Raw genomic sequence first — 22,483 nt, forward strand, 5'->3', positions numbered from 1 at the left:
ACAAGGGCCCGAGGGAGCGCAGCTGAAGGGTTTTGGGTAGAGCGGGGCTTCCCTACTGCTCTTGCACAGGGTAGTCCTGTGGGGCGGCGGCGGTGGCGGGGCTCTGTGAGGGCCACACACAGCATGTGTGACTCTCCCCCCTGCCTCTGTTTCCACTTCTCCTTGTCTGTTCTCCTTTTTGTGAAATAACGGTTTAATTTAGCAACTAACAGAGGTGTCTGAGGCAACTGGCCGTGCCTGGGTGATGGAGCTCCCTTCTTCCTGCCCTAAAAACACATACACCTCATGGTGCACGTTTCTGACCGCTCCACAAGGGACTCATGCCGAAATGTTCTTCCTTTTTTGAACACAAAACGCCATTTTCTCTGTGACACCGGCACAGCAGCCAGAATATGGGCGGTGATAAGAGGATGCCCAGGAACATGACGTGGATAGCATGGGTTTGCCTTAATTCTGAAATTGAGCAAATAATAACACATTGAAAGGTGAAAGCCCAAAAGCTTCTGAAAAAAACCTCACATTTCAGCAATTCCTTGTGGAAACACATATTCTTACTTGACGGGAGCTTAACAATTGCTACTGACCTTTAAAATACGTGATTAAAAATAAAGAATAGGAAACCTGAAAATAATAAGTTTACTTTGATGCAGACTTATTTGTCCGCTTCCTCAGCGTTACGATTTGTGGAGATAAAAGCAAGGTCGTGCAGGGCTGGGGGCAGAAGGGGTGCGTACGGAGCGATCTCCAGAATCCTCTTGCCTAGATTAGTGGAATAAGAAGTGTCTGGCCCTTCAAATGCCGGTGAAATTGTTTGGAGGATTAGGATCAATTCTCCGAGGAAGAGCAAAGGGCCAGCAAATAGACTGGAGATGGGGATGAAGCGGGGAACGCAGTCAGGGTACAAGAGGAAGGCTTGGCGCAGCAAAAGTAGAGGCAACAGATTACAGAGCAGGTCAGAAACAGATTTTCCAGCTAAGGAGGAATTAAACAATGTACCTAAAAAAATTCCCTTCTTTTTTGCTATGCAGGGAAAAATATGAACATCAGAATAGTTTGCTGTGAGGATGCTGCTACTCTGCTTCATGGATGTAGTGCTGATATTCCCCCCCCCCCCCGCTCTCTTTCCATCTGCAAAAACGATTTCAGTTTTTACGCTAATTCACTGCTGATCCCCTTCACTGAAGCTCAAATCTCCTGCAGCTCCGGGTAGAAAAGGGGACAGAAAAGGGGCCCGGCGCAGAGCCTGCTGCAAGTAGGACACCTCCGGCTGTGTCCGAAGCAGTTACCCCATGGCAGCTGGCCGTCCGGTGGGTGAGAGGCTCCGTGAGCTGCCGGTCGGGCAGGGAGCTCGTGCCATTCCCCGAGCCTGCTGCAGTCTTGCTGCCTGGTCTCAGACCGCTCGCTGCCTTACTGCCTCAGCCCCTTGGCCACGTTTTCTTGACTGGGAGTCCCATGGTGTCACTCAGGTTATGCGGGAAGGGGTGAAATTTACTTTACTGGAGCTTTAACCTGCCGTGGGAGCAGACACTCTGACACACACCCTGAGGCAGCACGCCATAGCAGACGTACTACCTACCCCTTGCACCAGCATGAGGAAGGAGCTTCTACCAGAATAGAAAAGTGACTTTTTTTTTTTCATTTCTTGTTCCTTTTCCTGTAGAGATATAGTTAAAATCAAGTTGTTCCCTCCTGCGCTGCACAAGCCTGCTTCCTCAGGGTGACAGGCTGCTGGCAGGCAGCGTCGCCTCTCGTCTTGCCCTCTCCCTGCCTCATCGTGTACGAGCATGAAAACGCGCCTCTCCCCAGGAACAGATAGATGATGAGCAAAGATCTGGTCCAACAACAAGTCCTGCTTACTGTAGCGTACCCACTGCTGTCCTTGTACCCTGTCCTCGGAGTTAATGGTTTGCTTGCTTTAATTAACGTGGCTGCAGTGCAGACTGGGGAGCACTTGCTGCCTGCTGCCCCGGCTGCGTGACCGGGGCAGGGTTTCACATGGCTCAAACCTCCTTTTGACCCCACAGCACAACCAGGGCTCTTGCAGCTACATTTTACCGCTGCCCTTCTTATCCCTCTGCTTGTAGTAACGATGTCAATCTTTATCCTGAAGAACAGCGCGTCGTTCAGGTTTGCTTTCTTCTAGGGGGGGGTCTAACCCTGCTTGAAGCCCTAACGCTGTCTTAAAAGGAAAAATAAAATCATTTTGATGTGACTAATGCTTTACGAAGCAACTCTTCTTTTTCTAACGGTTTCATCCCGTATTTCACAACGCAGCAAAATCTCTCCAATAAATATGGATGATTACCCAAATCCCTCCGTTTCTACACAAGGGAAATCCCCCTCCCTCCCATTACAGCTAGAGCCAGATAATTGATACAATCCCTAATGTTGACACACTAAATGTTTTGTAACAACAGAGGGGAGAGAATCTGTTTATCTAAAACCACATTTGGAGTGACATAAGACTATCACTTTTTTGGTTAAATACCAGAAAGAATATCAATTCTTTGGCTGATATCAATCTAACCAGATCCATTTAGACTGACAACTCGCATTTCCCTGGTTTGGGGAAGAAGGGGGGTGGGGGGGAAGAGGGTGCTTCCCCAGAGCAACGACTGTTAAGTCAACGCTGACGTTTCTTTCCATTTTGGTGGGGGGAGGTACAAGCGCCCCAGACATGGAGAGAGCTCATCTAGAAACCAAGGGAAATTTTGGGGTCTCAGACAGCCACCCCACACGTGCCAGCTGGGTGCAGGGCTGGGCTGCCTGCTGGCTCGGGGAGAAAGTCACAGGAACATTTCTTGTCGGCTTCCATCTGTAAAGCCAGATTTTAAGAAAACTCGCGGCGGGCAGCAAAACTCAGGCTTCGAACAACAAACCCAGCCAGTTCTTCCTGCAGGGACAGGAATTATTTGCATCAGTCCTGAGCCTGTGCTTAGGCTTTCAAGCAGGCAGAGACACTCGATATAACCACGTCCGGCAGTTTTAGCAGGACTAAGGTCTTAAAATCCTCCTTCTTTTTTTTTTTTTTTTCCTGACTAGATGGATTCCAGTTTCTCCCCAGCCTCCTAATGACTGCTGCTCTGCTCTACCCCCAGCGTGTCTGCACTCAGGAGAACACCACACTGGCCCAGTCATTTCAGGCCATCTTTTTGGAGGATAGTCTTTCAGAGGGTCATAGTTCACTGCCCTGATCCCGCGAAGCAGCGTGCCGAACACTTCCCCCCTCAGCCCATCCAGGCTCTCAGGGCTAACATGATCCCCCCAGACAGGTGCTGAGCTTGATAACGGCCTGCGATCCAGCTGGATGAAAAATAAACTGGGATTAGAGCTAACGAAACTCTTCTGTTGGAGCAGTAAAGTCATTTACCGAAGCTTAAGGGGAGTTAATTTTTTTGAAGGAAAAGGCATGAATGAAGAAAGAAGCGGGTCTTGAGAAGGAAAACAGCTGAGTGGTGAAACAGGTGGGTGGGATTAGGGTAGAGGAGCTGGAGGCGAAGGTCTACACTGGGGATCAGCCCTGTGCCAGGCAAGATCTGCTGCACGGAGGGTGAGAAATGGAAGTGCTTTATGCCCATGAAGAGCGGGTAAAAGCTGCCCGTTCCCGCGAGCAGCACCACTGATGGAGCCGTGCGTCCTCACCAGGCATCCTGCAGCTGAACTCTCCAGTGTCTGCGATGCCAGGCGAGATCTCCGTTCGTCTTCCTCCAGCACCCCAGTGGGGTCTCTCTCCTCTACTCAGCTGCTGATTTTCCACAAATTCTCAGGAAGGCAATAACCTTTACTCCCCTGCTACGCAGGGGCAAAGTCAACGGTGAGCAGTAAGGGAGGTGCAGGCAGATCCGATCCCCCACCTGAGCCAGCCAAGCTCCTGCAGTCACTCAGCACACAACGCGGTTGTAAGGCACACGCAAGGAAGCTCAGGCGCTTACACCCCCTCGGGTGCACCGATCAACTGAGGCAGGGGCAATATTCGGAGGGGAACTCAAGGTAACCCTGCAGCACCCTCACCCCCTACCCCCCCCACCCCCCCCCAGCAGCCACCACATGGCAGCGGGTGCTTGGGGAGCGTTAATGATGCTGGAAAAGCTGCCGCAGAAGTTGGACACCATCATCCTACTTCAGAAAATAAACAGATAAATGTCACTCACTGTCCAAGTGCTATCAGCACAGACGCTGTTGTCAATAAATCAGAAGTATCTAGGAACAGCTTGAACAACTTTTATTTTTTTTTAAAGTGCTTAAAACGTAAATAACAAGCTCTTTATAAACATTAGTTGCAACTATTAAAACATGAAACACACAGAACCTACTTCCTGCGTACATAAAGTACAGGGAAATCAACAACTCCAAAAAACCCAATGCTTATCTCTCCCATTTTGGGATGTTTTTCCACCCCACGTTTATAACACAAAACACACGTCGGTTTCTTCACAGACAAGTTGTAAGGCTTAGTCTACGTGACACTTCAGTATCCACATCCTTTCAGGTTTGTTCCAGTTTAAGGATATACCTTGGCGGTTCCTCTGGCCCATGACTCTGGGACAGAAGGGCCAGTCAAGGCAAAAATAAATCACTCGGCCAGAGTTCTTTCAAAGCAAGAAACCCAGTTGTGGGCTGACAACAAAAGCAGAGCACGGCTGTGAGCAACAGCACCCTGCGGAAGACCTTGTGAAACGGCTTAAGCGTAAAAAGAGAAAGACAGAGCAGGAGGCAAAAACACACAGTAATTGTTATGGCTGTGTTTAAAACGGAACCAGTGAAAAGCTGCTGCTGGCCCATTAAAACCCTTTCATCTGCTCAGTTCAGCAGAGAGCGACAGATCTCAGGGTGTTACCCTGCACACTGACCAGAAGTGCTGCTTGCCTCCCTGTTCTTGCAGATCAATTGCTAAATATGGAAATTTGGGACATGAGCAACTTGAGAACATTTCCCCCACTTCTTTTTCTCATCCCTTCCCTCCCCCATGAGAAAACATCTAGGTCCTTGAAACCATTCCCCTCTGGTAACTTAGAGGTTTTAACAAAAAAATTACACAGACTCTGGCTTCAGTGCTGTTGTGTGGTATGGCAAAACTTGCTTGCTCTTACGCAGAGAATAAAAACTAGTGGGGGAAAAAAACCCACATATGCAGGACAGTGGGGTGGAGAAACAGAGAACGAAGACAGAAGCATCTTTAAGATGCCTTTTCCTAAGCACAAGTCCTCATTTGTAGATACCTCTGGACTTCTAAACACTCGAGAACAGACATGAAACATCTGGGGCAGCCTCAGCTGTCATCACTGCTTGTTTGTTTCCGTAGCCCCTTGTCTCACGTGCGATGCCAAGGTACCCGTGCTGTACCTGTACCTCGGCCTTTGGAGATGCTCTGCTATCACAAAGTCAAGGCGAAAACTTTTTAGCTCTGCTTGCTCCAGCCTCCTCCGAGACGGCGCGGGCTCCTGCGACGGAAGGCAGTTCAGGGACTGTGTTGCTCCGCTGCAACGGAGGCAGGTGATAGGAGGAAGCACGTATTGCTGAAAAGGCCGTACACCCGATACAGCCTGCTGTAGCTCTGAGATTAAGTTGAATATATAAAGTGCAAAACATTCAAGCTTTGGAGAAAAAAAGGCAGAGCTCACTAAGGCAGAGGGGGGATTAGAGAGATGGTGAAACGTGATGGCAGAGGAAGGGGAGAAGGCAGGGAGGAGGGGCAGCAAGTTCCTTATAAACATTGGCACTTGTGTGTGGGGAGCACCTACAATGCCGATCACTGATGGGGGAGAAATCCCAGGAAGCAGCTATTTTTCAGGGAGCGGAGAGCCAGCATGGGCCCCCGGCTCTGGTGTGAGATTTCGGCTCTACGCCTCCCCATTACTAATGCCCACCTGACATAAGCCCTGACCGCTCAGCATCCCTGCCCGTTGGTGGGGCTGCCCCTTCTCCCAGCCCTCCTTCCCATGCCACACCACTCTTCTGACGCTGGACTGCTTTCTTAGCTGCCCGCAACTCCTCCCTGCTCACCTGCAGGTAAAAGGAAGAGCTTCTTCACGAGAAAGAGGCACCCAGAAAGGGAATCTAATTCTCAGGCCATGGGATCTTTTGATAACATAGGCAGAGAGAGGTTTCTGGTACTTTTCTAAAATGGGAGAAACACCTTTCCTCAGACCCTCACATCTTACACCAGAAACAGAGTCCCCGCACCTGAGAGACACATGGGAAGGAATAACATAAAGACACAGGGAGAGAAGTGCAAAACCCCAGATGACTTCCGACTAGGGGCAAAGGCAGGTACGAATGAAAGGCTCATAGCCGGTATCTTCCCAGGTAACAAATCCTCCTCCTCATACGATAGTATAGCAGCTAGATATGACTGCACGTTGTCAATGACAGCAACACCAAATCTCCTTTTCTCCTGATAGCTCTTACCCCAACAGCCTGCTTCTCCAACCTCAGACTTTGAGCATGACCCAACACTGCTCTCTTTATCCAGCTGTATTTTGTCTTGGAACATTTGGCCTGCTCTTCCCTCAGTGCCATCTCTTAATATCTCGACCTCCCACGCCACGCGAGCTGCCTGTGCAGAACTCCTGCCAAAGCAACCTGCACACAGGGATGGGAAGGCTCTGCTGTCTGCGTTTAAAAATAAATTCACCTAGTTCAGATTAGCAGGCAAACAGAAGAGAAAGCTGCCCAAGATGGGTTGCGTTGAACGGAGAATTGGATTTCAGAACCTTTTTTCGTGGGGAACTGCTATTGTCCTATTGCAAAAGGCACAATTTTTCAAAGTCGTGGTATACATTGAAGCAAGTAAGGAGAAAAGAGTATGAAGGTTTTAAAAGAATCCAGTAATTTTGGGAGATCTACAGGAGAGCAGATGCCTTACATGTCAACACAGCTCAAGTCCTGCACCAACTGACCCTCTGCCTGCACGGGACCAATCTCTAGCCAAAAACCTGGCAGAACGAGAGAGGGAGCAATATCCTTTCTATACCCTTCCACAGCATTTCCAAATCAAAAGCTGCACCGTACTCGGGTGCGACCAGGAGCATCGCTTACCAGCCTCAGGCTGACATCATCTACGGTTGTTAAACCGCGTAAATCAGAGGCCTTTAGACAGTCACTCAACACTTAACAGCAAGAAGCATCCAACTCCCAAGAGAGCTGGCCTACAACGCCTAAGGGTGGGCCCAAGCCGCCAGAGACCTGACGCTGGCACATAGATGCGATACAATTTGAGCGGTGTTTGGTACTAATACTGGCTTGAAGGGGGTCTGCGACGATTACTGAATTGCTAGCTTTGAGAGTGTTTGACAGATGCCTGACCCAGCAGGATGTCATGCATAGAGGTGGCCGGGCGGTGAGACATCTTTTTCTGCACACAATCTTCAGTCCTGATAGCATTTTCCTGTTGCACGGAAAAAGACGATGCAAAGTCAGTGGTGGGGGCAGCCAATGGAAAGCAATTCCTGTGGACGCAGGAAAAGAGGAGTGTAATACTGAGTAGAAAATTCAGCTGTGGTTTATACATACAGGAGTTTCCCCCCGGGGCACACTGGTGCCAGCCAGCCCAGTGACGGGTTGGGTGGTGTGCGAGAAGATCTCCTGCAGTACTGACGGTGCACAAACCATCACTGGCCTTTCTCCCATACTGCAAGTTCAGTTTTGAGCTGGGTAACTGAGGCAGCATCACTACTGCATGCACACAGCGAAGGAATCAACACCACTCACAGTCAGACAGTGACGTTGACTTGAGTCCTTTACAGCCTGCAACTCCAGCGCTGTCGCTTTGTGTAGCGTCTCCCATACAGTCAGGTACTGGCACAACATGGAGCTGGCTCTTCAGACGCAGACCCTTTGTTTTGGGGTACAACATATGGGGCAGGAAGGAAAAGAGGCATGCAACAGTAGCCCCTTCCACTAACTGCCCTGCTGAGCAGGCTTAACAGACAGTAACATGCTGGTAGACCTTTACTGAGTTTAAGCATCCTCGATGTCATCAACCAATTCAACACCATCCATCAGCCAGGGTACACCACTTTAGAGAAGAGAGATGTGGAAGAGTGTGGGCAGAAGTGCAGCAGTAGCAGGATGAAGACATGGATGAGGTGGCTGGTTTTGAGCTCTCAAATGTCCATGGACCACTTAAAGCATTGGCAGGATGAGTGCCTGAGAAGAGGTCACTTGGTCACAACAACAGGAACCTAAGGAGGCATTTGCCTCACGTAGAGGGCTCTGCTCCTCCCCACAGGGTGGATAACAGCCCACCACCCTATAGCTCCCTGGAGCCAGAGCTGGGATAAGCTTGGGCTGGGGAGGAGCAGATAACCTTTCCTGCTAAATTCTGCTAACAGAAGCCACTGGAGTCCTCTTGTGAGAGGAGGGGGGTGTGCAGGGATGTTTGCAGCCTGTTTATTGGCGAAGTGCTCTAGGCAAGTGATGCTGGTCTCTGGGGAGAGGTTACTTGGTCTTGCTTTCCCCCAGTGGGATCTGGAGGAGTGTGGGAGACTGTTCCATGATGCGCACCAGCAGCTGGTCAATGTAGTTCTCCAGTTCATGGATGTGCTCCTCCTTCTTGCTCAGCTCCTTCTCCCTCTGCAGCAGGAGCTGGATGAGTTCATCATGGGTCAAGTGATAATACTTGGCTGACTGGTCCAGTACGGTGGGATCCTGTGGTAGAAACCAAGAAGAACATTCAGTAAGTCCAATGAAAACTGCTGCTCCCTTCAGCATTTGCAAGGTGCAGCAACAACCAAAGCAATCAGTATTTTCTATGTGTCTTCTTTCCATATCTGACCTGATGAGCCTGAGACATTGTGCAGCTATCACATCGTGTCTTTACACAGCAGCTTTCCCACGTGCCGTGCAGTCACCCAAAAATACTGGAAACAGAACAACCGCCCAGACTCCAGGCCAATGCAACCTCCCTCATATGGCTAGAGGTGACTGCTGAGCACTTCCACCAGCTCAGTGAATCATTTAACAGGGTTTCCCCAAAGAACGCGCCAAACCTCTTTTCCCCAACAGTTAGAAGCTAAGGGCATGGGCATAAAGGAGCCCATGAGCCCAGCATAATGAGGCCTGGTATTAGCTACTCCCCCTTCCCCAGTCCTCCAGCAGCAGGCCTGAATGATGGCAGGAGAAGATAATTAAGAGCTGAAAGATCTCTAAGGAGCTTCCAGAGGAGAAGAGCCCCAGGGGAGTCCACTGAGGCGAACCCCAGCAGCAGCATTTTACATGTTAAGTTGGAGAGGCAAAGAGAACAGCAGTAGACAAAGGGAAGGAGAAGGCAACCCCATGAGACTGTGCCCTCAGACATATCACACAGGTATTTTGCTTGCCTCAACATGCCAACATTTAAAATACAGCCAGGCAAGCAGCATTCGAGCAAGGCTCCAGAAGACACCTTCCTTCTGCCTCTGTCAGGAGAAAAAACCCTTCAGGCCTTCAGTCAGGCAGCTATCACAACCTCCATCTTTTATGTCTTGTGGATAACCAGGTATTCGCTCACACGCTGTACAATAAAAAGCCCAAACCAAAGCAAGCAATGATAGAAGAATAGTGGGGTAAGAAAGCCCAGAGACCAGGTCATGGAGAAAAGGAGACCAGCAGGAGGCTGGGCAACCAGGATCAAGGATGTCAGGGTTAATAAACATGGTTCTGGTCACACTGTGGCAGGACCCTGTTCTACCTCCTCCAACACCAGTTTTCTGCACCTCTGTCATCGACTATAGAACATCTCAAGCAGGTGGGAATGCAGCTCCCTCAGTGGTAGGTTCCTACCTTTAACTTCTTTGAGTCTGTTTTCTCTGGCTGAGAGGATGGGGCCACAGGCTGGACGCTGCTCGTGGTGACTGTCTTCAGCTTCTCCAGGCCATTGCTCAAAGCGGTCGTCAGGCTGGACCTGTGCTGCTGCTTCTTCTCGCTGGAGACCTCTTGCACCGCAGCGCTGATGGGTTTCACTGGGTGAGGACTAAGGAAAACAAGGAGGTTGGACATTTAACACCCTCCCAAGCTGGGGAGTGACGCTGCTGCCTCTCCCTATGGTTTTTAAGGGGATGGGACCCACTTATTGAATTTACTCAGCTCCACACAGCTAAATGCTCTGTGCCTGTGTTGCTCAAAGCTCACCTGCTCGGAGGAGAGAGAGAGGAGAGCCATCATCCTGCAGAGCAGGCAGCCCACAGCACTCTCCAACACTGTTTCTACCGGGAGAGGAGATAAGGAGCCCCAGGAAATGTGTTCAGCCAAGACAGAGAACAGATCCCCGTGCCCACACTTACGCTGCTCAGTCCGCGCAGAGGGGCTGTGGGTCAAAACTCCCGGCTGCCAGGTCTTGGAACAGCTGAGGGAAATTTAACCCAGGTCCAATGTAATTGGGGGCTCCTACATCCACTGCCCAGAGGGGCATTTCGCTGCCCAGGGGCACCCAGATTAGTGCCTGGGTTTACCACTGATGCTCCAGGGATGCTCCTGCACCACTACGCATCAGTTCCTGTACTGCCTCAGCCCAAGAGCTGGGCTACACCTGCCTGGAAAATACCACAGAATTTGTGCCCCTCCACTAACCAAAAGGGAGGGTGAGGACACTGTATCTGAATGCACTTTCTCTGTCAGTTAAGGAGGAATTGCATTTTCATTTATTTTTGCCTTGCTCTTCGCTCAAAAAATTGTTTCTGGCCTTAGAGAAAAGTGAGTTTGTTTTTCAGTGTGATGGAAAGAGAAGTGACCTGATGCTCCCTTCCTGCAAGGAACAGGCAGACCTGTGCACCATACTCAGGATGAAAAGATCATAAAATCTACCTGGGAGCTCTGCAAAGCCTCTACACTCATCAGATGCAGCAGCCACCCCGCAAAGGGTGATAATCCCAGCTGCTGTGCATCCAAACAAAGCTGCAGGGAAAGGGGAACACCTTGCTCACAGGAGCTCTCAAGCAAGGCGGCCAAGTGCAGTCTCTCTTTACAAATGGTGACCTCAGGGTATTGGTGGGACGGGTTGTGGGAAGAGGAATAAAACCCACAATCACCATGTGAGCCATTAGCCCGGCTGGGACAGACCCATCTCAAGTCCAGCTTGTGCTGTAACCACTCAACTGGGCTTTATTTCCCTTTCAAAAGCAGAGCAGGTGGCTTTTGACCCTGCTCCACGTCAGAGATGATGGGTGAGGCTGTGACAAAGGCAGCATCACATAAGGCAGCAGGTGGATGGCCCAGGTCCTCAAGGCTGGTGTCTTCATGCCTTGTCAATGGTGACGGGATCAGGATGTACCAGCAATCCCTCCATTGTGCTGACAGGGCATGTCTAGAAGTCCTCTTTGACCACGATGATGCCTCCTGTCATTCATTTGCTAGGAGAGGACAGCAATGGTAGCCACTGACCAGCTTCAACAAGCCAAAGGGTTAACACCCTTTGTCAGAGCTGTCGAAGCACGTGGACAGAGCCAAGGCTTCCCCGACAGTTTGAAAGGATGCAGAGGGATCCCACAAATCCGAGTGGGAGTCCACTGACAGCGCCAGGGGTTGGACAAGTTCCTGTTCTGCATGTCAGCCTCCAGCACTCTCCACCCTGGACTAAACCCTTCACCAGCAGAGCTGCAAACACCATGGTACCACGCTACAAGTGGTCCAGCAGTTGTCCGTTTGTTATGACGTATGATGGGGTGAGGTGAACCAGACCGAAGGCTGTGCACAGATCCTGAAAAAATGCTCATTCCCAAGTCCTTTAAAAAACAGAAGTAATGACTTTGCTTGCTCGAACCACTGCTAGCCTCCTTCCTAGCCCAAGATGAGTGGGGTTCACTGCAGGATCTGGGGAAGACAGCTCTAATACCCTTGTAGGACTTCTGCTGTTCCTCAAAACAATGTCTGGGAAGGAGAGTGGCTGGGGAGCCACCAGGACTGCTCATCTCAGCCAGATCTAAAGATAAGTAGCCCCAAATGGCACTATTGCCTCATGCACCCCCACAGCATTCCCACAGCAAGCCCAGAGACTAAGACCAGAGTACGGCTGCAGAAGCAGGAGACTGCCACCCCTACGCAAGAGGTCTGCAGGGCACTGGCTGGCCGTAAGGAACACTCAAACCATTTTAAACCTCTGAAGGTGACCTCTTTTGGACCAAACTTACCAAGGGCACTCTACAGAATGAAAACCTGCTACTGCCTTGGGATGCCAGTGGAATAGCTTGGATGCATTTTGAAAGCAGGGGGACATTTCCCATTGCAAGTCTGGTCACAGGTGGCTTTCAGCCCCATTGCTAGTGGGAACACATTAACTTCTGCAGAGCTGGAAAAGGTATTAAAAAAAAAAATTATCCCCTTCTTTTCCTGCTGAGAGGGTAGTGTGTTCAGGGCTCCTGTTGAGCAAAGCAGGGGCTCTGTCCCCTCAGCTTGTCACTCTGAGAGGTTTGAAAGCAGGAGGCATTCCTCCACCTGCGTCCTGCCCTAGGATGGTCGGCACCGGGTACTTCAAGGGGAGCAGAGGTTGCTTCGTGCCTTATAGCCATGTCTGAAGTCCTGATGGATCTGCCAAGAAGTTAGACCTGTTTCCATCGATGAATGTGAACTTGAGAGTAGAATTAGTTGCTCACACTGACAGCCTGCCTAATCCACTACTGCATCTCTGAGTGGACATAAGTCTACGATGCAGCTTAACATGTTCAAGGTGAAACATCTCAGGATGACAGTGGCACAGCCCTGGTCCCCCTCTCTCAGCAAGCCTTGCTGTGTCACAGCACAGCTTTCACCAATGTTCCTGAGGTGATTGCTAAGCACAGTGAAACACTGGGGAGATTCCCCTACAGCAACTCAGAAATTATGTCTTTATCAATCCATCAAAATGCTTCTCACAGAGAGCAAGACAACAAATACAAGGCAACCAGTGTCTCATGGGTAAGCTGCTGTGCCTGCAGCAGCATGCAGCACCTGAGAACCCGACCTCTGTGAAGAAAGGGTCTACAGGAAGAAAGGCAATTACTGAACTCGGGATCAGCAATTTTTCTCCCAGGTCTATCGTGGACATGGCAAGCCACTCTCCAAGCTCCAAGGGCTCCACAAGGAATACATTCGGAATGGTCTACAGGAAGAAAGGCAATTACTGAACTTGGGATCAGCAACTTTTCTCCCAGGTCTATCGTGGACATGGCAAGCCACTCTCCAAGCTCCAAGGGCTCCACAAGGAATACATTCGGATCACCAAGACTGGCATGTGATTTAATCCGAAACCTCGTTTTCAGAAGAGGACGATTCTGCTGCACTCCTGACATTGGGAAGGCACAAAGCAGTGTGCCAATACCACCTTGGCACCTGTGACATTCCCAATCTTGTCACATGCAAGTGCCATGACATGCTGCAGCAGTCAGACATCTGAGTTCCTGATCGATGTGTAAGGAGTTGAAAAACTGCTGGGCTCCTCCAAGGCAGTGGAGTCCCCAAAGCACTGTCATGGGCTGTCCTTTACATCCCACCTGTACTGCGAGATGTGACCAAAGACACCTTCCCAGCAGTGGAGGCACCATCCCGCCCTTCCCCGAAGAGCAGAAAGGGGAGCCTCCGTACACGTGAGTGTTGCAACTGATGCTTGGAGCACCCACCTTACCCCAGTGGCACCAGTTCTGTGGCAAGTGCCCTCCCTCGCTGCAGGAGAGCAGGGAAGGATCTGCAAATGCAATCCCAAAACATGCTGTTCTGGACTCTGAATTCCTCAGCTGCATCTTCAAATCTGGCACACATGCAGCTGTTCCAGGAGGGCACAACCTCCCAGCTCGCTGTGACTAGGTGGTGCCCCAGCCAGACTAGGTGGGAGGTGCTGGTGTCACTCAGGTATACAAGTCTTGACTTGCCATCTTGAACAAGATGACCAGCAGAGAGCCCTCTGGCCACCTGGGAAAAGGACATGGGTCCCCACACCCAGTGTCCATCTCTCCCAAGGAGGGCACATAATCCCAGCACACCAGACTCTCAACAATCTACACCAGGTACCAGCTCCTCCTTTATCTGATGGGAGAGAAAGACACTTTTGTCCCAGCTAAGCCTTAATGCCTGTTCTAAGTTTGAAGTCTTTCCTTTTTCCTTCCACCTTTTTTCTACCGTATCTTTTCTTTGTCTACATGCCATTGACCATCCTAATAGAAGACAATTTTAGGAAAGGCAAGCATTACCATGGGGACCCAGAAAAGGGCCCTGCCAGCTTTCCTCTCTCCCCTCATGACAATCAGTCACATCTCCCCAGTCTTATAAAGTAGTGCAGAACATCAGAGCCTTCCACAAAGACCTCCGTAACTCTTCAAATGTTCTTCAATCACAGTAGCAAGTACCCAAAACATCCGCCTTTTACAGGTAGAGAAACCAGAGCAGACCTGTTCAAGGACTTCTCAGATGTGTATCATGACAGAAGCCAGCACTGACATGACGACCAACTCTTATGTCCAAGCCCACTTTCTTCCCACAAGCCAGTCAGGCATTGGATGGATGCACAGTCAAGCCTGAAGATGACTGTGAGCATGTACCATCGACATAGAGGGTCCTGGGACTATACTTCTCTCATTGCCTAATTTTACCCTTTGGGATTGCAGGACACTTCTCTTTCCATGAAACATAACAAACATCAACAAAATTCTGGATGTTTCTGTATACTCTCTATCTGCAAATTTTGAATTAGGTTATATGTTGGAGGATGAACAATCTGATTAAGAATGATTTGAGGATCTGGCCTCAATAAAGAAAAAACAATCATCTAATAGACCCATCTCTTGCTGGTCTTTGCTCCCAACGTCACTTTGCACGTCAAACCCATGCACAAGCCGAGGAGGGCATTCCCCATGCAGAAGGACTGAAGCTCAGCTGAGTTCTGCTGTACCCATCCTCCTGCCTTCTCTCTCCGCAAGGCCATGACCAATATTATTCTTGGGCCAGACATGATTTTATCATTTCAGTGCCCCCATGAAGCTCCATTTGCCTTCTGTCGCAGAAGTGAGGCTGATCAAATAAATCACTGCTAGAAGACCCAGGTTCCCCTGTAAACCATAAGAGCTCTGGGCAGACAGAGCCCATGGCAATCTTCTCTTGCCCAGGCAGACCAGGGGAAGATGTACCAGGAAAACTAGATGAACAGAAGGACACAGAGCAAGACTCCATGCCCTAAACTTAGCACCTTTCTGTCCTTCGTGGCATTTCTACAAGCCCAAGACTGACCTGGGCGGAGCAACAGCCTCTTCTTTCTTCCGACGGACCGCCATGGTACCCCGCTTCCCATTCCCGTTATCCTTAAGGCTAGGTCCCACTTGCTTCAAAAACAATGTACATCTTGGCAGGAGGGAGGGGAGAATGGCATTTTGCCACTGCCCTAGTGAAACTACTATTTATTTTTTTTTGCTATGAAAAGAAGAAGGTTTTTAGTACCTGATGGTCGTTTAAAAAGGAAAGAAACCAAAGCTGAATTAATGAAAAGGGAAGGGGCAGTAGCTGCGCACATGCCATGAAGGAACTCATGAGAGCATTAACGGCTGGAAGCTCTCCTGGCAGATATGGAAAAGGCACCTATTTTGCAAGCACAGGGAAGATGATGGAGCCAAAATTAGCATCAAGTGAAATGCAGATGCAGTTCTGCTGTGGCTGAATTTTCAGCTGGGGCAGGTCTTGGATGCATCAAACTGTTTGTCCTAGTTTAGGGCAAACACAGAACACCAGTGGCCATTCCCCACCATGAACCGAGACAGCCAAGACTTCAGGCTGTTCAGGATGGACTCCCTGGGACCACACGAAGGTGAGGGAAGAGGACCTGCAGCAACATGTGGAGTGGTCCTCCTTGGAGTCAGCGCAACTGTGAGCTGCTGACACTGAGCCGGGGTCCACTTATCGGCCCCCCGATGAGAGCAGAAGGGAGACGGGGTTCACCTCTACCAAATAACACACCCTTTTGCTTTCCCCGGAGTGCTCACCTGGTCATCTGCTGGAAAAAGGGCTTCTCAGCTGGCTGTGTCTCCCTGGGCAAAACCACGAGCGCTGAAGCTTGTGTGTCACCGGACTGCGGCAAAGGGCAGGGCTGGGCGGCTGCATGGCTGGTCGCGGCAGGGACCCCGCTGCTCGCGGGGCACGCAACAGGGGAAGGGAAATCGAACTGTTTAGGGTTAGTTGCAGCCACAAGGAAAGGGGTGGAGAAGGCCAAGGGCTGGCTGTCATGCAGGAAAGGAGGCTTGCCTAGTGGGTCCCCGGGAAGGTTAGTGGGCCGAAAGCCGTGCCCAAGGGCTTCCTCGTGGAGGCTAGTGAAGCTGAAGCCTCCCTGACCAAGCCTTTCGGGCAGCACAGCTTGAACAGGTAGGGGGTCTGATGGCTTCTCCACAAAGGGATTGCTCGGGGCGTTTGAGCTGAGTGCCAAAGCAAAGGGATTTCTTGGGGCTGAAGCGTCCTGCTCATGCCACTCCTCTGCCCTATCTGGCTTCCAGAAATCAGCCTTCTTGAAGTCTATCCTGCTGTCTGCCACACATCGGCGCCACGGCCCCTCGGGCTCACTGGCAGGGGGGCTGCCCTGCTCTGCCTCCTGGGGAAGGAGGCCTGCCACTGCCACTAGGGCACAAGGCTCAGGCTGGCCTCCCACTTGCCCAGCAGGGCTGGCTGCTGGCCCGTGCCACCCCTCACCATCACCCCACACTGGCTCTGGCTGGGGTGGACTCTCCCCATGTGCTAACCTTTGGGGTCGCACCGCTGGGCCAAGACCCGTGGGGTGACCGGCTGCCTCCTGCTCTTCCAGAGCAGTCCAGAAGATTTCCGTCTGGCCCAGGTCTAGCTTGGAAGGTGGGTTTAGTCCCAACATACTGAGCTCCTCACGGAACAGCTCCTGCTCAGAGGCCATCTCCGATTCGGCACTGTCTGCAGCCCCCATCGGCGGGGATAAACCTGGCTGGCTCCAGCTCTCCTTAGCACCCAACTGGCCTAATCCATCTAGGGAGAACTTTGATGGGCAAGTCTCAAACTGCTCAGCTGCATCCGTCTCATTCATCTCTGATGAGTCTTCCCCCAAAGAGGTGTCTCTTTTTGCCAGCTCGCTAGCTTTTGCCTCTAAATTAGCTGCTGAGACCACAGTGGCAGATTCATCACCCTCAGAGACTGGGAACTTGCTCCCAGCTTCAGCTACGTCCACTCCCAGTGCGGGCGGGCTGGGAGATGCTGGGACAGAGGGCTTGCTGCTCATACAGCTTGTTGGCAGTTCCACGTCTGCCTTCAGGCCCTCCGCATCTTCCCATCGCTCCTCATTGCCTTGCTGCCTTGGCTGTGGGTTGCAAGCATCCTCCTCCTTGCTGTCCCCTCCGCTGCCCGCAGCTGCAAACCACCTCGGAGGTTTGGGGGGCGGCGCAGATGAGCTGGCTGCCTTCTCCTCTCTTTCTTGGGTACCTGTCTGCGGAGGGAAGATGACATGCTTCTCACGAATGTCAGAGTTGAGTTTTACACGGCTTTCACTGGCCTCAAGCCGCATGCTAGCCTGGAGTCGGTAGACTGAAGTCCGTATGTCGAATGCTTCCTCCTCGCTACCAGCACCCTGGGGCTCCATCCCTGGCTCAGGGGCCATGGGGAACCGTTGTGCTGCCACATCTGCGAGCACCCGCGGGGACACGGCCGCCACGTTGCTGCCTGGCAGGGTTTCAGAGGCGAGCTCGGCGGCGAAGGTGCTTCTGGGCAACACGCAAGCCGCAGTGCGAGATCTGCTCTTTGCTTCAAAGGCACCTTCAGTGAGGAAGGCTGGCCGTGAGCCGAATGCACTCTCCTGACCCACACGCTCCTGCTCAGCCACGCTTTGGGTGCTCTCTGACAGATCAGGAGCGGTTTCAGTGGCTATGGTCATCCATCCGTTTGTCCCTGCACTAGAGGGTTCCTCCTCATTACTGTCCCCTTCCTCCCTAGCACTATTTTCAGCAGTTAGTGGTGTTGAGGCCTCTTTTTCCCCTGGATTTCCCAATGCAAATGCGGCTGTCCAAACCGTAGGTGTGCTGCTTTTCCTCCTCCTTCCCATCGACCCCGCAGACACGGGGCTCAGCACATCCTCTATCACAGTCGCTTCCTGGGTTGTGCTCACCAAGTTTGCCCCCACGTCTAAACCAGAGAAATTTGTCCAAGACCGCAGGGTTGTGGGCATTTCGCTGCCAATTTGTGAATCAGCTTTTTCATATACCTTTGTCCCCTTCTCGTGAGCCGGCTCAGCCGATCTTTCTGTTGGGCTGGCTGCATCAGGATCGTCGATGAAAGCCATGCCCTCTGCTGCTACCGAAGCAAAGAAGTTTTCCTTCTTCAGTTCTGGTTTGAGCCTGCTGGTCGCAAAGGCATCAAAGGTATCATCCCACTCCGAGAGGGAAGGAGGGATAGCGGGTTTCTCATCCGGAGGAGGAAGGTCTCCTTCTGATGGGGGAGTAGTTTCTGGAACAGGGACACAAACGCTTTTGGCTGGAGACTCCCTCTCTGGGTCTTTATGTCTTAGGGAGGCAGAGGGACTGCAATCCTCTGAGGAATAAAAGTTCCCAGCGACCTCTGTTGAAGCATGCGGCCCAGACGGGAAACTGGAGAAAAAGTGAGTAGGTGAAGGAGAATTTAGTACCTGGTCAGCGAGGAGGTCCTCAAAGAAGGGATTGCTCTGCAGGGAGTTGAGGAATGGGTTGGTAGGGGACAAGCATCCAGACTGACTGTCTCCAATAGCGGGAGAGAGGTTAGCGCTTGGCATGCTAGCGAGATGGGCTACAGCAGCAGGAGGAAACTGGGCAGGGGAGCAGGGAGGAAAATGAGAAGGAGCATCTGAGCTGGTTTCTACCTGAGGAGACACTTCCAGGCTGTGGAGGGAAGACAAAACAGTCCTCCTGGTTAATGCTGTGACAGTGCTGTAAGCATACACCACACACACTACAAACGCTTCGGTTCAAAGCAATGCAATGATCAAATACATACTCGTCTCTCTTGTTAGGCAGAGCAATGATTATGGAGTCAAGGCGTGGAAAGGGCATGCATGACAAAAAGGAAAGGGCAGCCCTTCTTCTAGAACAGTCCTCCAAATTTCCCCTTTCTACCTTAGCAAGCCCTAAGACTCAGGAACCCAGGAGTTTTTTCCCACCTCCTGCAGCCCAAGGACTCAGCTCTTTTTTTTTTTTTTTTTTGTGCCATCCCTGGTGCGTACCAAGGGCAGGCTGCACACAAGGAGCTGGGCTGGGCTCTTGGATCAGGATTACTTGAGCCAGTGAGAGCACACAGGAGTGAGTCTTTCCCAGCTTCCCCCAGTGCCTCACTACTTGTTTGGCAACATATCAGGATAACAGCAGACCCTCCCTCTCGCACAGGAGGGAGAGTAACGTGGCTGCGGGTGGCCAAGGAACAAGAGCCGAGTAGGAGGGAGCACGTGGCCAGAATGTAGCCCTGGCTCTGGTCTTGACTCTGCCCAGCCTTTCTGCACACCCTTCGTTATGTCAATTCTGGCCTGAGCTCCTGAGATGCCTGAACCCCCACGGGGGACCCCAAGGAGGATGGGACTCATCACAGCTCTAATTCAGACAGTCAGTCTCCACCTGCACTTCACTCCGAGTCAGGTGGACAGTTCTTTCCTGCTTTTTCAAGAGGGACTACATTGGCCTTTCTTTGGGATTTCATTGATCTTCCTTTGGGAACTCCTCCAGCAATAAGCATCACCACCCCTGAGGAAACCTTGTCAGGCCAAGGCTGGCCATCTTGGAGGTTTTCACATCACAAAGGGTGGACACCCCACACTCGAACCAGTGTTCCGACTGCCACACTCCCTCCTCCTGAGTCCCCGTCCCCTTGACTCACCCCTTCCAGGAGTCATCCCACCCCCAGGATGGGGTCACCCACCACCAGCATATGCAGCTGCGCTGCCCCGTAACTGAGCCGCCGGGATTACTTCCTTCTTCATCAGCCAGGACAGCTGAGCTCCAGAGAGACCCCAGTCTTGGTTTGGGAGAAACACGGACATTGATCAGCCAGCACTGGGCATATCAAAGTTTAACGAGGAACGAATAAAGTAATTGCTTTGCCAATATACACAGGGTATGTCCAGCCCTAGGGCTACATCATGGTATTTCCCTGCCTTACCCGAGCTGCTAGTAGGGATCACAGGCAGCACTGGAAGATCACAGTCAATGTGCTGTCAAATGGAAAAATTGCTTGGACAGCTATTTTCATCTGTTACTATGGATGCACAAAAAGCCTTAGACACATTTTAAAGTGCAAAAATGCCATCTTGAGGCAAAAGTTAATGATGTGTGAAGGTGCAGTCAGCATCGGTTGCTTTTAAAGCAGGCAGGGTTACGTGCTGGCAGCACACCTTGGACCATAAGTGATGCACAGACGGGCAGGAGCCCATGCACGCCCCAGCACCACAGTAGGACCCACTTCTCCCCACTTCTGGCAGCTTCAAAGCCCCCCCGCATCATCTTCTGAGTGGCTACCTTGGAAAGGTGCCTGTTTATGCAGTCAATGCCACCAAAGTCCTCCCGTCCTGTTTTTTAGGTAGGTAACACACACAGCAAATGGCCGAGCATGATGGGCTCAACTCCAGCGCCCACCAGTCACTGCACCAGACACTACTCAGCAGAACTATTAATTCAGGCACACAAAAAGCCTCGAAACCTTCATTTCCACACAAACCTACAGCTCACTTGGTGCTTTGGGCAGAGACAGCTCGTGGGTGCCCTCTCCTGCTGTCACTAAGCAGCAGTGGTGGCCATGGTGCAGGTGCCCATCCCCATCCCGGAAAACACCAGTGTGCTCCATCATGTCTCCGCATCCTCTCCCTGCTCAGACTGCTGGTGTGTAGTGGGGTGGAAAACCCATCACGAGCAGGCAGGCACGCACCCCCACAGAAGGTAACTCAGAGCAGCCCAGCTCTTCCCCGGTGTTTTGAGCTCTCAGTGAACACCAAAAATCTCCAAGAAAAGTGACGGGAGAAGCTGATGGACCTTTAGGCACAAGCCACCCCAGAAAGACCAGCAGCCGCTCTCTGCTTGGGAGCCAGCCTCTCCAGGCATGCTGGGGACTGGCATGTGTTTGGCGTGCTCCACACCTGAACCCTGCCTCCAGCACAAGACCCACTCCAGACCATCCACAGGGCATCCCTGCTGTTCTGTACAAGACCATCCATGAGGCAGCAGCAGCACAGCACGACAGCGTTTGCACAAGAAGACAGGGCAGCCCATCTCTTCTCAACTCTCTGTCACCACCATTTGGTGTTTGCCATCCCAAAGGTCTCAAGGCTATGGCTCGTATTGAAGAATTGAGAGTCCCTCAATTCTTCTGGTTTTCTGAATGCAGAAGGTGCAGACAAATGCCTGCGGCTGCTGGGTGGCTCCATGCTCCTCTGCTGAACACACACACTGGAGTGTTTGCTGCCACTTGTGGCAAATTGACCTTTTTCCCTAATCACCCTCAAATTCAAGCTCTCCAGAAGAGGAGCACAGCTGCCCATGACCGAAGGTCCAGCTAGGTGAGTTCACACGATCCAAAAATGGGTTTTATCTGTGGTGGAACAGGGCAAAACACGGGAAATTTTCCTTTCCAGCTGGAAATAGAAGGTGGCAAGGTCCAGCCTGAAACACCACAATCTCAGGGTGGCTGCAAACAGCACATGCCACTGCCGTACCTCTGCTTGCTCCTGCAGTTGTTTCTTCTTGCTAGCACTTGCTTTAATGTTTTGTTCCAGATTAACATCCCTCATTTGTAATTCTGCTTAAAGAGCATTTAGTGCTGAGTAAGAGCAACCAAGGCCTGATCCAGCCAGCTCTGCTGGGTTCTAGCACTAAATGGCTACAGAGCATTAATCAGCTTCAGGCTCCTAGTAGGTGCTTGCTGCTAACGACCTTCACAGCTGTCAGAAGACTGAGTGGCTGAAGTTCCTTCCCCAAGAGCTGATGCTAGAGCAGCTCCTCACTCAGGCAGACATGATGGGCAGTGCCCTGAATTGCATTGATCCCCACCCGCATAGGTGGAGGAACAGCTTCAAGGTCTCTTCAAACCCACTCAAGACCGACCATGTCCTCCTTCCCTATGTCATGATGGAGCTCACAAGGTGCCGAACCTGCTGAGAAAGGGCAGCTCTTGGCCACACCAGCAAGCTGGTCCCAGCCCCAAGCTGCTGCCTGTGTGGTCCAGGTCACGAGGAGGTGGGCTGGTGCTCTCAGCAAGCCCCTGATTGCCCCATGCCCGCCGTGACCTACACATCAGTTTCAGGATGCAGCAAAACGAAGGCTGCGCGTCACCTGGGGAACAAGGTGGGTGAACATGAATCTTTTCCTGGAGGGAAGCAAACCAGAAGCAATGCAGGCTCTGGCTCTGGTGTGCAGGAGGATCCAAATCTCTCCCCTTCCAGGCAGTGGTCCCATATTGTCCTCCCCCAGCATGTGCAGCCCAAGCCAAGCTAAAGATATAAAGACAGAACTTAAATCCATCTTTTTTGTCAGATCCCAGTTTTCCTCCTCCAAAACCCCCTACTAAAGCTTCCTTTCACCGACCATCCCCATTCCTG

At 51.5% G+C, this 22,483-nt stretch overlaps 1 protein-coding gene across 1 annotated transcript in view; it reads right to left on the reverse strand.

Moving 5' to 3' along the window:
* Nucleotides 1-8,439: 8,439 nt before the first annotated feature.
* Nucleotides 8,440-22,483, reverse strand: part of RAB11FIP5 (RAB11 family interacting protein 5 (class I)) — a 47,926-nt gene continuing 33,882 nt past the window's right edge. Inside the window, exons 6-7 of the mRNA XM_009879854.1 lie at nucleotides 9,763-9,952; nucleotides 8,440-8,649 (exon numbers count right to left, since the gene is read on the reverse strand). Coding sequence (XP_009878156.1) covers nucleotides 8,440-8,649; nucleotides 9,763-9,952 — 400 coding nt within the window. The remainder of the gene's footprint in view (nucleotides 8,650-9,762; nucleotides 9,953-22,483) is intronic.

This window comes from Charadrius vociferus, unplaced genomic scaffold (assembly GCF_000708025.1).
Source record: "Charadrius vociferus isolate BGI_N301 unplaced genomic scaffold, ASM70802v2 scaffold502, whole genome shotgun sequence".
Classification (NCBI taxonomy): Eukaryota; Metazoa; Chordata; class Aves; order Charadriiformes; family Charadriidae; genus Charadrius; species Charadrius vociferus.